General features: G+C 39.9%; 1 protein-coding gene across 1 annotated transcript; it reads left to right on the top strand.

Annotated features, from left to right (window-relative positions):
- The first annotated feature begins 1,098 nt into the window (after window positions 1-1,098).
- On the top strand, window positions 1,099-1,637 carry LOC149154158 (transcription factor MYB106-like). The gene is made up of 2 exons (XM_089445197.1): window positions 1,099-1,365; window positions 1,467-1,637. Exons 1-2 carry the CDS (start codon window positions 1,233-1,235, stop codon window positions 1,598-1,600), a joined length of 267 nt encoding a protein of 88 aa, XP_089301323.1. The 5' UTR covers window positions 1,099-1,232; the 3' UTR covers window positions 1,601-1,637.
- The last annotated feature ends 12,854 nt before the right edge of the window (window positions 1,638-14,491 follow it).

Genomic DNA, 14,491 nt, shown 5'->3' with positions numbered 1-14,491 from the left:
ATATATAATTTTCTAAGAGTAGTATTTCCTATAGCGTAATCTTTTACACATAAAAATTGTCTCTCAAGCAATAGCCGTTTTGTTTTCTGTAATAATGTATAATGGTTTGCAAGGAAAAGAAATTATGCAAGAAGATGAAACTTTGGATTAAGAAACACAATTCTACGTTTTACATGGTATGGTAAAGTTTTCTGGGCATAAACAAGTCCATTTGAAATCTAAAGTTCAAAGCATTTCAACTAAGAGGGTTTTTTCCAAGGTATTTGTATGGAAATTAATTAATTAATTAATTAATTATTATTATTATTATTGGGATAAAAAGTTAAAAGTACATTTCTACCATAGAAATCTCCTTTTGCCGTAATCATATAATTAATTGTATTTAAATACTACATTTATTAAAAAAACGAACCAGTTGTCTTATAAATGGTAAATCTCTCTTTGTCGTAACCATATAATTAAAATATTTAAATAATACATTTATTAAAAAACAAACCAACTGTCTTATAAATGGTAAATCTCCGCTTGCCGTAACCATATTATTAATAATATTTAAATAATACATTTATAAATTAAAAAACGAACCAGTTGTCTTATAAATGGTAAATCTCCTCTTGCCGTAACCATATAATTAATAATATTTAAATAATACCTTTATTAGTCCCTGCCATTTGGCATCCAGCAGGGACTATAGTAATCGATAGGACCCCGACTTAGCATTAGTTGACCCCTGCCCTTCTCTGTTATACGGCGGTTAGAGCGGGGATATGCTAAGTTTCGTTTGCACTCACTCTTTCGCCATCCTTCGCCATCTTATTTGGCCTCTTCCCGAGGCGGAAGAGGCCGGACCATAGCTTAAACTCGTATTTACGCACAATCGAGTGGCCCTGACCGTGTGCGGTTTCGTTTTAATGCTAACATTAATTCCTTAATGTTTAATGTTAAGTGCGAATGGGCATACATATGCTAAGGTTTGCTTGTTCTTTTGCAGGTGTCGGCCATGGAGGCAGCTGTTGTGCATGCAGGGGCTGTGCGTGCTACATGGACAGCAGCTGTGCAGTTTGATGTCACCGCTTATTTATTCTATGCATGCACCACTCCATTGCTCATTCGCCACTCTATTCTGTTCTGCTTCTCTTGCTTCCCGCACACGATCGAGTCCCGCCGCTGTGCTGCCAGGCTCCGGGACTGTGAAACTTCTTTTTGTTCTTTCAGTTCTTTAAATTTGAAGCATGGGCCGTGCACCGTGCTGCGACAAAGCTGGAGTGAAGAGAGGGCCCTGGACTCCCGAAGAAGACAAGAAGCTGCTGGCATACATCGAGCAACACGGCCTTGGCAACTGGAGATCCGTTCCAGTCAATGCAGGTAACGACTTCTGTGCATAGATCTGTGTTAGCATTCAATTCCCTGTAACAGAAGGATGTTTCACAAATTTGCTCGTGGGGCTTTATTTTGTTGTATTGCAGGTCTGCAACGGTGTGGAAAAAGCTGCCGCTTGCGGTGGACGAATTATCTCAGACCGGACATCAAGAGAGGAAAATTCAGCCTGCAAGAAGACCAGACCATTATCCAGCTGCACGCTCTCTTGGGAAACAGGTGAGAGCGGACATCAATGCCGAAGATCCCTTCTTGGATCTAATGCTATGGTTTCAAGTAATTCTAATCCTTAATGTAGCTTTAACGATTTTTACATGCGAGTATTACATTGAGCAGCTTCAATTGCCCTGGTGGGGAGTATTACTCGCTTGTGCTATTGCCATATTCTTCACAGTGCCCATTGGTATCATTACTGCAACTACTGATCAGGTATGTGAAAAGTCTATGCTGCAAATTGTTTTTCTGTTGCTTTAATAACGTGCACTAAAAACAGCTTATTTTTTATTAGTTGGGCGGGAATTTGGCTTTATAATCAAACAGAGGCATGTGAATCAAACACAAGCATACCTGAACTTTGAAGCAGCAGCGAGCCTGGGAGTTTTAGCTGAACAGGAGCCGACTCGTCCATTCTCCTACCTGCTATACCAGTAAGTCCATTCAGCGAATTTTCAGTGTCGGAAAGGCAATTATCCAGGTTTTAAATTAATAGATATGCGTATTTATGTTACTGTATATATGCAAGCAAGCTGAATTATCGACTGAATATGTATCGAGAGCTTTGGAAAGACAAATTTACAGTGAGAACAGCTTCTGTGCATCAGATTGAACCAAGAATTACAGCCTATTTCCTCTCTATTGAAGAAGGACGTCGGGTAAATTGTTTTATATTACCAACAATTTTTATTTCAAGAACTAGATCGCATTCATTAAAAGCCCAAATTTACAATGGAACAGACCGTAATTGAGAACCCTAATTTGAAAACGGCAGCGGACAGTTAACATACTGACCGAAATGAATTTATTGCAGGAAGCAGGGAATTACTGGGTGAACTGCGATCCATATTGGCGCGGGCTTCATCCTATGCGGCGATACTTCCACCGGGATGGCTACGTCTCTGCAGATCCAGACGACCCACTGTGGGGAGGTCACGAATGCCGCTGGAATTTTACAAAAGTGCACGAAAGAGTAATTAATTGCTCTATATAATTTATGATTCAACGTGATGTTCTCTTACCTCAGAGCTTTGAAGCAAATGCCGTGTGGTATTCAAACTCTGCGTTCAAATTAGACGTTTTTCCTGCACCATTGTTGACAGAAGGCGCTCTGCTACTTCTTCTGCTTCCTTGCTCTCTGCGCTTCTGTCCATATCGGCCATTTTCGTTATCAGGGGAGTTGTGGTTCTGGTGTCTCAGGAACGCATCCCTGCATTAAATCAAATAATTCCCAGGCTTCTCAGGACAGGGCAATGGCGGGCTCCGCACTTGCAGGCATGGCTGCTTCTTTATCCATAGCTGGATTCGAACCCAGTCGAGGAACTTGCAGTCGTTCGATTTCTAGATTTGATGGGCAGGTGGTTTGCATGCAAGCCTCGAGTAACATTTGTCGCTTTTAAAATATAGCTAAAATATTGACCCTTTAAACTATGCTCTTGTATTAATTCACATCAATTTGTAGTTTCATAGTTCCCCTTCATGATTCGTATAGTTGTTTCGTAATTTTAACGATATGTCGCCTTGTTATATTTAATGCGTGCAGTTGTGTCATAGTTTCTTTAATAAGATTTAGCTAATTTATAATTACTCAATACTCGGGATGAGGGGTAGATTGGCTTTCAAATCTTTGAATTAAAATCAATGGAATACCATTACATTTTGCTACCTTAATTCAAAAAAGTTCAGCTGATCTGTCTAAATAACTTTAATTTGTTAAAGTTTAGCTACTTAGGTGGGGATAGTTGTGCATTCCACATTTAGAAATTACAAAAGGCATTGACACTATCGCATTCCAAGATCAATGGAAGGTTATCACCTTTGGTGATTTTACTTTAATTCAATAAAAAAATATTTTCTCTATGGGATGTGCTTCCTGCCTTCTGTTGATATATCTAAAAGAAACAACGAGTCGGCATTTGCGTTGAATTTTTATTTTTTTCGTTCTAAGTGGATGTAATTATAATGATATTTTTATAGAGTTCAATGCGATTAGAACTCTGTCCTATCCAAATCACTGAGCAATCTCTACAGCTTTGGTGTTTATTTTCCAAGCTCGCTCATTAAAAAATAATTACATAAAGGAAAACGAAAACAACTAAAAGTAATATAATCTGAATGCTAAAACTCTAGTTAGCCTAGTTTGACTGTCATTTCTTCCGTTTTGAGTCCGTCCTAAAAACCTTACGTGCCATAAACTCTAGTTAGCCTTTAGAGTATTTTCATTAGTCGGCCATTAGAAATCAATGCCTGGCCGCTCGCCTGCATGTCTTCACACTGTTAACGATGCCTTGAGACGCTGCAAATGATCTCTGCATTCGTGCGCCACGCTAAGTCAACTTGATGCAGGGACTCGCTGCATCGCAGCTGCCCTTGTTAAAAAATGAACCAACTGTCTTATAAATGGTAATAGAGTTCCATTGTCTGTCCATCTCTTTCTTTCCTGTGATTATCATTCCATCTGTTTCCTTTGTGGTGTGTCTTTCTAGTCAACAGTAATTGCGATACCTCCTTCCTGTGTTGGTGTGTGACTTGTTTATCTTCGGGCAGAGTCCATAAGAGGGGCAGAGTCCATAAGAGGGGCATTTGACGATACTTATACCAAGATTGCTTTGGTAGCTAAAAGACGCCATAAGTCGGAGTAGTGATAGAAAAGTTTTCACATGAATTAAAAACACAAGACGCCATAAGTTGTAGTTATTTTCACGATATAGTTTGTTGTTATTAATGTTTATAATATAAAATTATTTAAACATCAAGGGACATCCGTGGTATTTTAATATTTATCTTCTTTAGAAATTTCTCTCTAAATTGATATGCATTATATGATCCATTACAAGCTATGGTAATATGAAAATATCTTCCTCTTCTCGTTATGAGGTGACTACATGCTATGTGACCCACACCAATTAGCATCAATGTCACCATGTCCCACCGCATGAAAAAGGATCCATAAATACTACCGCGTGAAAAGGATCCATAAATACAATATTCATTCGTTATCTCTTCGCTCTATATAATCGTATTAGTCTCTAATAATCAATCATCTCTCACATCAGGGGTCAATCAAGCTGGAAGAGAACACTCGCCATCAATGCTCGGATCAATAAGCTTGTTATTTTATTCATATAAACATCTAGCAATTAAATTTTTGACCTGACAACATTATTGATAATCATGTTCGAATGACACACAGGGCTGCTATCTTGGCTGGGCACGTGATTGTGCCATATGGGCTTGCAATCAAAGTGCCATCTCATCACTTTCACCCAGCCAAACGATCAGGATCTTCCAAGGAAATCTGGCAGCATAAGTAGATTAGGTTTTCACTTGGTTGGGTGACTTATTTTGTTTTCATTTCCTCATTTTTATTTTTGTTTGGCTGCAAGTGCTGGAAAGGGTTTTGGCTTTCCCTGCTATGGCTCTTCCCTCTTCAGAAATTGCAGATGAAGGATTTTACTTACATCCTTCCCCATTCATTGATCCATGGTGGGTACTAGATGCTTAGTTAATATGATCTCTGTGATGTTACTATGTTAAGCTAAATTGTTATGATTTGGATATTGGCATGATTATTAAGTTACAGTGTCATTTTATCGAGCTCCGTACCTGGTGGATATGGTGACCACTACAATTCAAAGACGACAGAAAGTGGTGCTTTGTCTGGACTCGGCCAAGAGTAATGGCAGAGGATGGAGGCGAGCCAATATTCTTGTTTTTAACTCTGGCCATTGGTGGACTAACACATGCAATCTCAGAGGGTAATTTTATGCAAGCCATTAATGATAGATGTTAGATTTAGACTGTGATCTTTTATGGCACTGTGATCTTTAATGGCTGACACTTTGTTTGGGTAAAAAAAACAAACAATTGGGATTACCTGCAGGAAGGGAATACTTTATACACGAGCATGGATTTCATGGTGGATTAACGGAAAGGAATGACTACATGGGAAAACTAGATCGATTCCCACATCGACCAGCAGAATGAAATTTATTTATTTATTTATTTTCACAATTTCTCGCCCTCGCATTCTAGGTTTGGTAATCTCAGATCAGGCTGAAAATGTGAAAGAGTTTCTTGGGCTGAATGGCATTGGCTTGAATTTTTAATGACAGTTTGGCCAAGTGGTCTAAGGCGCCAGATTTAGGCTTTGGCCTGAAAGGGCGTGGGTTCAAATCCCACAGCTATCAATTTAAATGGCCTGTTAATATCATGCCCAAGGGTTTGAATTCCACATGGATCATTTTGTGCTTTGCAGTACTATGAATGGGAGTAACTGTTACTATGAAAAACCTAATGCAAGTGAGAATGTTGATGTTGATTTGAGTGTTGGGTTGTCAACTCGCCCTCCCTGGGCTTGCAGTCTTTGCAATGTGAAGACCACAAGCAGGGAAACTTGGTCACTACATTCAGAGGTAAAGAAACATAGATCAAAAGCTAGATACTTTTAGGCTAGCAGTATATTGAATCAAAATGTTGAGCCATCTTCAAATGGAAACATTCCTCTTGGTAATCAGGGAAGTATCCTTCACTTGAAGGAACAACCAAATGTTGAGCACCGCCAGAGTGAGGAGAAGCGTACAATGGTTAAACATGAGGAAGATGAGATTATGGGTCCTATCGCTGACAAGCAAGATACTACACCTGATTCAAGAAAGGCCCAAATATTGAGGAAAAGACATTTCAAGAAGAGGAAGAGGAAAGGAGATAAATCCAAGTCATTTGATTCTATGAACGTAGGAAATAAGCAAGATCAAACAGGGCAACAAGAGCTTCACTCATGTGGCAATGATCAAACTGCGCATTTATCAGCTGCTAAAGAAGGAAAGGGTTATAAGTTCAAAAAAAAAGTGATCCTATGGGTAAAAGTACCAATGAGTTTGATCATGTGAGGAAAATTGGTGAAAATGGGAATGGCTTGGTAATGGAAGGTTTATTACTAGTGAATGATGCCAAGGAAAATAAAGAGAACCAAAAAAAAAGAGAACCAAGCAGACTGATGAGCTTTCTAACAATGAATATTGTGAGCTTCAGACAAGAGATCAGAGTGATGTAGTTAAGGATACACATGGCAGTGATAAAAGAAGTTCTAAATTGCCAGTAAAATGGAAAAAAAAAAATCATTAAATCAATCTTAAATGAAATCAGTTCCACATAAAGTTTATAATAAAAATGCTTAGAAGTAATTATGAGAGTTATAAACTCTTTTAGCGGAGTGGGTTTGGGTCCAGATTTTGAATATGGGCTCTAATACCACATGTGAGGATCCATCCTAGGGTCCTCTAACTAAAAACTAAATTTATTTAATTTAAACACAATAAGAAGGGAAATATCTTATTTATAAATCAACATTTATTTGACGACAATATACAATTAAAATTTATTTACAACATATTAAACAAGTAAAAATTTCATTGCAACCATTTACATAAATAATCAATTGATGTTCCAATAGCTTGGTTAAGATTCTCCTGACTTGTTGGGATGCTCCCCTCGACTACCCGACTAAATTTCCCTCCCAGCCAACTAGGAATGATTTCCTAGCCCAGAGAACCTCCACAGGTTCCCTAGCCCTCCGAGCCCAAATCCAACCAGATGTAGTGTGTCCAAGTTAAACAAACACTCTCCAGATCCAAGTTTGTATTCTTTCATTTATCTCTCCATTCCCTCCTTTCTCTTTCTCCACATTCATCCCCCAAAACAAAATCCTCCAAACCAAAACCAAGACCAAGGATCCCCCTCTCCTGTCATCATCATTCCCCTTTTATGTCTCTTCCTCCCATCCACATCAACCACCTATCATTAATGTCATGACTACCCCCTCATCCTTTCATTTAGTATCCTTGACTTTTCTTACCATATCTTCTCCCAAGTAGATTTGAGAAGATACCTTAGGATATGGATATTTGATTTGGAATTTAATTGGAGAAGACCATAACTTCTCAAAACTAGATTGGAAAAGACACTTTGGGATATGGATATTTAATTTGGAATAAATTGGACGAGACCATATCCTATCCAAAATTAAATTTGAGAGGACAAGTTGGGAATTGAATAATAACAATAATAAAATTTATATCAGTAAAATAAAATTCGGTTTCACAAACGTAGGTATATACCAATATTTCTTGATAATTGTAAGTCAATATTTTCAGATTAATTAAACACTAATAAAAATTAGCAGGATAAGATTAAGTAGGGCATTACAATAACCTAGGAATGAAAATAGGTTGTTAGTGGATAAGAAGAATGTTGATGTGCTTAAGTTAAAATATAAAGAAGCATGTGGAAGTTTGATACTAGTCGAGACAGGGAGTTGAGGAGCCTTTATTAATGTATTCATCTTGGATTCTTTATGCTTGTTGAAATTCCTAGGGTTTGTGGGATGAAACCCTAGAGAAAGATTTAGAATGTTGGATGTAACTTGATGAATCAACATGATGAAGAAACTCTATCTCTTGTAATTAATGGAATAAAAATAAAGGAAAATAACATGCAGTAGTTGTTGATGATGAGGATGGAGATGAGCATCCACTTCAAAAGAAGAAGGAATCTAAGATGGATTTCATTTATTTCTATAAGGAGGCAAGGATCAAGAGGGAGTTGACAATTCCCTACAACACTAAACAATTTCTTCCTTAATCAAGAGATAAGTGCTTTGTATCTCTCTCCCTTGATTATTGATATTTTTCCTTTGTAAGCCTCTTGTCTTTGTAATTTTTGCTTGGTTATAATTTTTTCTTCCATGGCCTCCTTAATGAGTTTGCAAGTACATCTCGAAGGATGCCAAGGAAATGATTTTGACAATAGATGGCAACATTTGGAAGAAAAAGGTAAATCTTGTGGCAAGAAGGTTCTCCCAGTAAGAGGGAGTAAAAGGATATATTTTTGCTCCGATCTTAATGGATAGGTTCTTGAATGACCTAAGGGATCGAGTACAAAATCAACAAAGTGATTAGTGAATGAAAGGAAGAAATTATACAGATTGCTAGGACATCCAAGATTGTGCTAGATGATAGGAAGGGTTTCCAATTCCGAGGGAGTAGACAGTTAGGTAGAGTGGAAGGAGCAACTTTCATAGAGGGTTTCATGAGTTTAGATTGTCAAGATGCCCAAAGATAAAAGGTATCCAAGAGAAGTATGCCTTCTTTGAGGATACAATGTCAAAGAGTAGAAGGACTTGCTTAGATGACAGAGGGAGTAGAAATAGTAGAAGGATTTGTTGACGTGATAGAGGGGGCAACAATCGAAGGAGAATTTTCTTCTGCTATAGGGGGAGAAACCAAGAATACCACATGAAGGCCTGCTTCAATGTTAGAGGGAGTTGGCATCAAAAATTGAAATGGAGGATTTTGGCTAGATACACTATTTATTCAGATTGGAGATTCAGGATTGTTGGATCTCATTATGTACATGCATTTTATTGGATCCTTGATGTAACTGGTTAACACTAGGCTTGATAATTGTAATGCAGTGAACACCTTGAGCTAGTATATGGTTGAGTCGAGGCAAATACATTGGGTTGCATGATCCATACTTACGTAGGAACGCAACAAAATACATATATACACATAAACACAAAGATGCAACAAAAATAAAACTTCATTTCATTAATATCAAAGGACTGAAATATGCTTACATACATAAATGGAAATAAACTCGCTCGAGTGATGGTATCTTGTTTCTAAGAAGAGATGTGGCGGTTACATGCCTCTAAACTATGTTACAATGAGGCTCGAAGGCCTATTTATTATTGAGAAACAATGGAAAATGCTAAACATCCAAAAACCTAACCCTAGGAGATGAAGCACCAAAACTGTGGGCCCCGTTGGGGTAAATTGGTACATCAACTTCCCAGGGTCGTAACTTTGGCATACGATCTTTGTTTGACGTGCACGATACCTAGCTAGAAAGATATATACGAGGACTATAAATTTCAACTGTAAACGTAGACAAACACTTTAGTTTTCCTATTTTCCAAAAAAACATCGTTTAGGGCCTCAAAATGGCTCGAGAAGTTCAGAACCCGAAAATCTGCAAAAAATAGTAAATTGTGCTACAATTAAGGAAACTGAAAAACTGAAAGAAACAATGGTGGAGGTCCAAGTGGAATAGGCAGGTGGCCACCAATATCCACCTGCCAAAAATAACAAATTGTGCTACAATTAAGGAAAGTGAAAAACTGAAAGTAACATTGGTGGGGGTCCAAGTGGAATTGGTGGGTGGCCACCAATATCCACCTGGATCAATCCTCCCCCCTTAGGAAGTAATCGTCCCCATTGCATTGAGTGCCTCCATGAGATGGGAAAACTTTTGTTGAAATTGGTCCCTGGTGAGCCACTTTCCTTGGTGCAGGAGTTGGCCAACTTTGACAACCCGATACGGTTGGATCTTCTACTAGCGAGTGCTCTTGATATGTGTGACCATGATTCGATCAGTTGTTGCTTGTTCCATGCAGTCTAGGTTTAACTCTATTGGTGTGAGTTGTTCTGCAATGTCTGATGTGTCTAGCAATGGTGGAAAGTATGGACGAAGGCAGTCCACATTGAATATTGGGTGTAGGCCAAGGAATGGTGTAATGTTAAGCTTGAAGGCATTGTCCCATATAGCCTTGGTGATGGTGTATGGACCATATTGGAGCGGGCGAAGCTTATGGTGGGGCCCAACAAGGAATTCCTTCTACAGATGTAACCAAACTTTGTCGCCCACCTAGAACTTGTTTGGCACCCGATGTTGATCATGTTGCTGCTTGTACTTAGCATTTCCTTTGTTCAATATGTCATGGACCTATTGGCGGATGTGCTGAATTCACTCAATGAAGTTGTTAGCTCTGTCAGCTTTGGACTGGACATGAGCCAAATCTTCATGAGTAGTTGTAAATGGTATGGCCACATCAATGGGACATAGTGGCTGGAATCCCAATCCCACCTGAAAGGGGTTGTGTCCAGTTGAGCTATGGAGAGCTCCGTTGTAGTTGTGCTAGACATAGGGGAGCTTTTCATCACATGTGTGTGGATGCTTCGAGTTGTACATGTGTAGAATGTGTATGCTCATCCTGTTGACGACCTCTGTTTGGCCATCAATTTGGGGGTTGAAAGCCGTGGACTTAGTGAACTTGGTATCCAACATCGACCAGGGACTTGACCAAAATGTAGTTAGGAACCTGATGTCCTGATATGAGATAATGGACTATGGGATCCCAAAATGTACCCACACTCATTCAAATAATATCTTAGCAGTGGCTTCTATTGTGATACTCTTCTTCCAGTTTGCCAGAATGGACATCTTAGAGAATTTGTCGATGACCATGAAAACGCAGTCGTTTCCATGCTTAGCGGAAGGAAGGACCGACACATAATCCATGGAGATGGATTCCCAAGGTTAATTAGGAGTAGGCAGAGGAGTATATAGGCCTTGCTTCTTGATGGTGGGTTTTGAAATGAAACATGCAATGCAAGATCTAATGTATTTCCCAACATCCTGTGGAAGTTTCAGCCAATAAAAATATTTCTGTAGCACTGCCATTGTTGTCTCTACCCTGACATGTCTAACAACTCGTCTGTAGTGCACCTCCCAAATATATTGGCACACTCACTTGAAGGAACACAGAGGTGTCCCAGGTGGCATAATAATGCATCTAGAAGGTGAAAATTTGGAACTTTCTTGCCTTCCAGGAGCGTCTGTTATGTGTTGCTGAATTCTAGATCGCTCTTGTAAAGATGTGGCCACCTCGTAGTCTCGTTCCCACAAGAGTCGAGCACACTAGTTAGCGCCATGACCAATGGTCAGTTGAGGCAGTCTGCAACATTGTTGGTGTTGCCCTTCTTGTACTTAATGTTCAAATATAATTGTTGTAGGTATGTAGACCATTTTTTATGGTGATTTTTCTGTAACTTCCCTTGTGTCTGTATGAACTGCAGGGGTTGGTGCTTTGTGTGGACGACCATTTCTTTCCCTAGAATGTAATGCTTCCATTGTTGGAAGGTCTGTACAATGGAACACATCTCTTTCTCATAGGTGAGATAATTTATAACTATGTCTTAAAGTGTCTCACTGTGATATGCCACTAGATGCCCCTGCTGAGTAAGTATTGCACTAATAGCATAGTTGAAGGCATCTGTCTCGATCTCAAATGGTTGTTGCAGGTCTGGTAATGTGAGCACTAGTGTAGAGCAGAGGCAATGCTTCAACTCAACAAACACCTTCTGTTGGTATTCAGACCAAAAGAACTTTGCTTTTGCTCCTCCCTTAGTGACTCAAAGGCCAAGTGATATGAGAGAACCCCAACATGAACCTGTGGTAGAAGTTGGAAAGACCTAGAAAGTTGTGGATCTCTATTAGAGTGGTTGAGGTTTACCAATCCTGATGACTTGTATCTTAGTTGGGTCCACATGCACACCATGCTCATCAACGATGTACCCCAGATATTGAACCTGGGTCATACCAAAAGTGCATTTCTCCAAATTGGCACACAACTTGTGTTACCCCAATGTTTGGAAGACCTGTCGAATATGGTGGAGGTGCTCTTCCCAACTATGGCCGAAGATTATAATGTCATCCAAATACACCACCACGAATGAGTTTGTGAAGGGTCGCAATATGTCATCCATCAGCCTCATGAAGGTTGCGAGGGCATTTGTTAACCTAAAAGGCATGACCAACCATTCGAAAAGGCCCTCCTTGGATTTGAAGGAAGTCTTCCACACATCGAGGGTTTGATTGGTACCTGGTGATAACTGGACTTCAAGTCAATCTTGTTGAAATATTTGGCCCCCTTGATTTGGTCCAGAAGGTCATCAATCCATGGGATTATATACCTATTTCATAAAGTGATCTTGTTCAGTGCCCGATAGTCAATACAAAGTCTCTAGGTCCCATCCTTCTTCTGTACCAACATGATCGAGCTCCCACGGGGTGATGAACTTGGCCTAATGTTCCCTTTCTACAATAGCTCCTGAATCTGCCTCTTGATTTAATCGTTCTCCAAAATAGATCTTTGATATATCAGTCTATTGGGTAGCGGCGTGCCCGGGGTCAGATCGATGGAGTGCTTGACTTGATAGTGTAGAGGTACCCTGTGAGTGAGGTAAAATTGTCCCTGTACTATTATACAACCTTGTCCATCTATTGCTACCGTGTGAAGGAGTCCTATCTGGAGGCCGTGGCCACAATATTCTTCTTTCCCTAAGGGTGAATCATAAGGAAAACAAATTTCCTAGTTTTGGAAATGATCTTACTGCATTGCTTCGCAGTGATCAAAGAAATGGATGTAGGTGGTGCTACCTCTGGTATCTTGTACAACTTATTGCCCAAAGTAATAATAACAGTGTGAGGCCTAGACTCATACACAACATCTCGCTTCCACAAGTATGGTTGGACTAATAAAACATCACAAACTTCAAGAGGAGCAACATCCCACAGTACCTCATATGTGAAGGGCATGATGTTTTAGGTAAGGCAACACTGGTGGCTGACGCAGAGGTCTCGCCCTTGGTGAAGCCACCTAATGGCATACGGTTGTAGATGTGGTGTGGTCGACAGGCCCAACCACTTCATGACCTCTGCTAAAATGATGTTATTTTGGCTCCCATTGTCGACAATGAACTGCAACGAAGAACCCTTCACCCACATCTATGAGTGGAAGAGTTGGTCCCCGTCCTCTAGATCTTCGGGCTCATCCTTCTGGATATTAGTGGTGGAAACGTGGCACTAGGCTCTGCATCGATAATCTTCTTCCCTTTATCATTCCCCTTGTTAGATTCTGACTCAGAGTTAGAACATGCATATGATTTGGAAGCCTCGACTCGGCCACCAGTGACATCTTGGCTCGACACTCGCTTGTGTTGTGAGTGGGTCTCTTTTGTAACTCACACCATTTCCATGTGTCCTTCCTTGTCTTCGTGGTGTTTTTCTTCTCTTGTAGCTTTGGCGACTTGTTCTGGGTTACCCTGCCTTGGCTTTGTCCTCTGTTCTATGATTTGGGGGCGCCTTTCCCTTGCTTCGGATTCACAAATCCAAAGTCTCACTTCTTTTGTTTAAACTTCTGCTCGATCTTGACATCATATCAATAGGCAATGCCAAGTGATGAGATGTTTAGGAACTCCATCTCGTCATGGATGTACTTGTGTAGACAAGTGCGGTACTTAAGTACCAAATTCCGCTCAAAATCCTTGATACCCAACTTCGTGTGAAGGGTATGAAAAAAATTGTGAACTCTGACACATCTTGGTCCCTTGTCTGTCGCAGCATGGTCCACTTTATGTATTTATATTCATAGCTCGCGACAGGGTAATATTGTTCCTTGATGATGTCGCAAAAAGAATTCCAAGTTTTTGCAACTGAAAACAGTGAGGATTGCCTCTCATCCTTTTGTTTACAGTAGGTTTCCCACCAATCCTTGACATGTGGGGTAGATTTGAGGAGTGCAAAAGTAATCTTTTCTCGATTGGAAAATTCATGAATTGGAAAACATCCTTCCAACATATTTAACCATCTATCTATGACATCTGCATCTATATGTCCTTCAAATATGGGAATGTCAAAGTTAACTTGTACCTTGGAAGGAGTGGCGCCTCCAAAGTGGCTGTTGGATGAAGATGTGTCGCCTGTGGGTAGACGCCGAAGGATTTGGGCAAAGTCATCCATCATCGAATTCCTTTGTCACTCGAGGGCTTCTTCGAGCAATATTTTGAAAGGATCTCCTGTCCCCTTGTCTTTTTTTCTTCCACCATGGGAGGCTGTCGGGGTTTGCGAGACTGGTCTTGCAACGGTTCAACCAGTTCGAGCCCTAATTCCTTATAGCTTGACCTCATTGGGGACATGAAAAGAAAAATAGAGAAAAACAAAGACCTCTTTGATACCACTAATCCAAACTTACGTAGGAATGTAACAAAATATAGAT

The sequence above is a fragment of the Pinus tabuliformis genome, chromosome 9, assembly GCF_031772625.1.
Source record: "Pinus tabuliformis cultivar Carrire ecotype Pingquan chromosome 9, CPIR1, whole genome shotgun sequence".
NCBI classification, from domain to species: Eukaryota; Viridiplantae; Streptophyta; class Pinopsida; order Pinales; family Pinaceae; genus Pinus; species Pinus tabuliformis.
Note: the sequence above shows the minus strand (reverse complement) of the source record. Positions and strands in the feature narration are given on the sequence as shown.

Bases quoted from the DNA above. Each gene is read 5' to 3' on its own strand.
- LOC149154158 (XM_089445197.1), top strand. From the start codon at position 1,233: ATGGGCCGTGCACCGTGCTGCGACAAAGCTGGAGTGAAGAGAGGGCCC. The intron at 1,366-1,466 runs GTAACGACTTCT...GTTGTATTGCAG, and splicing joins ATCCGTTCCAGTCAATGCAG to GTCTGCAACGGTGTGGAAAA.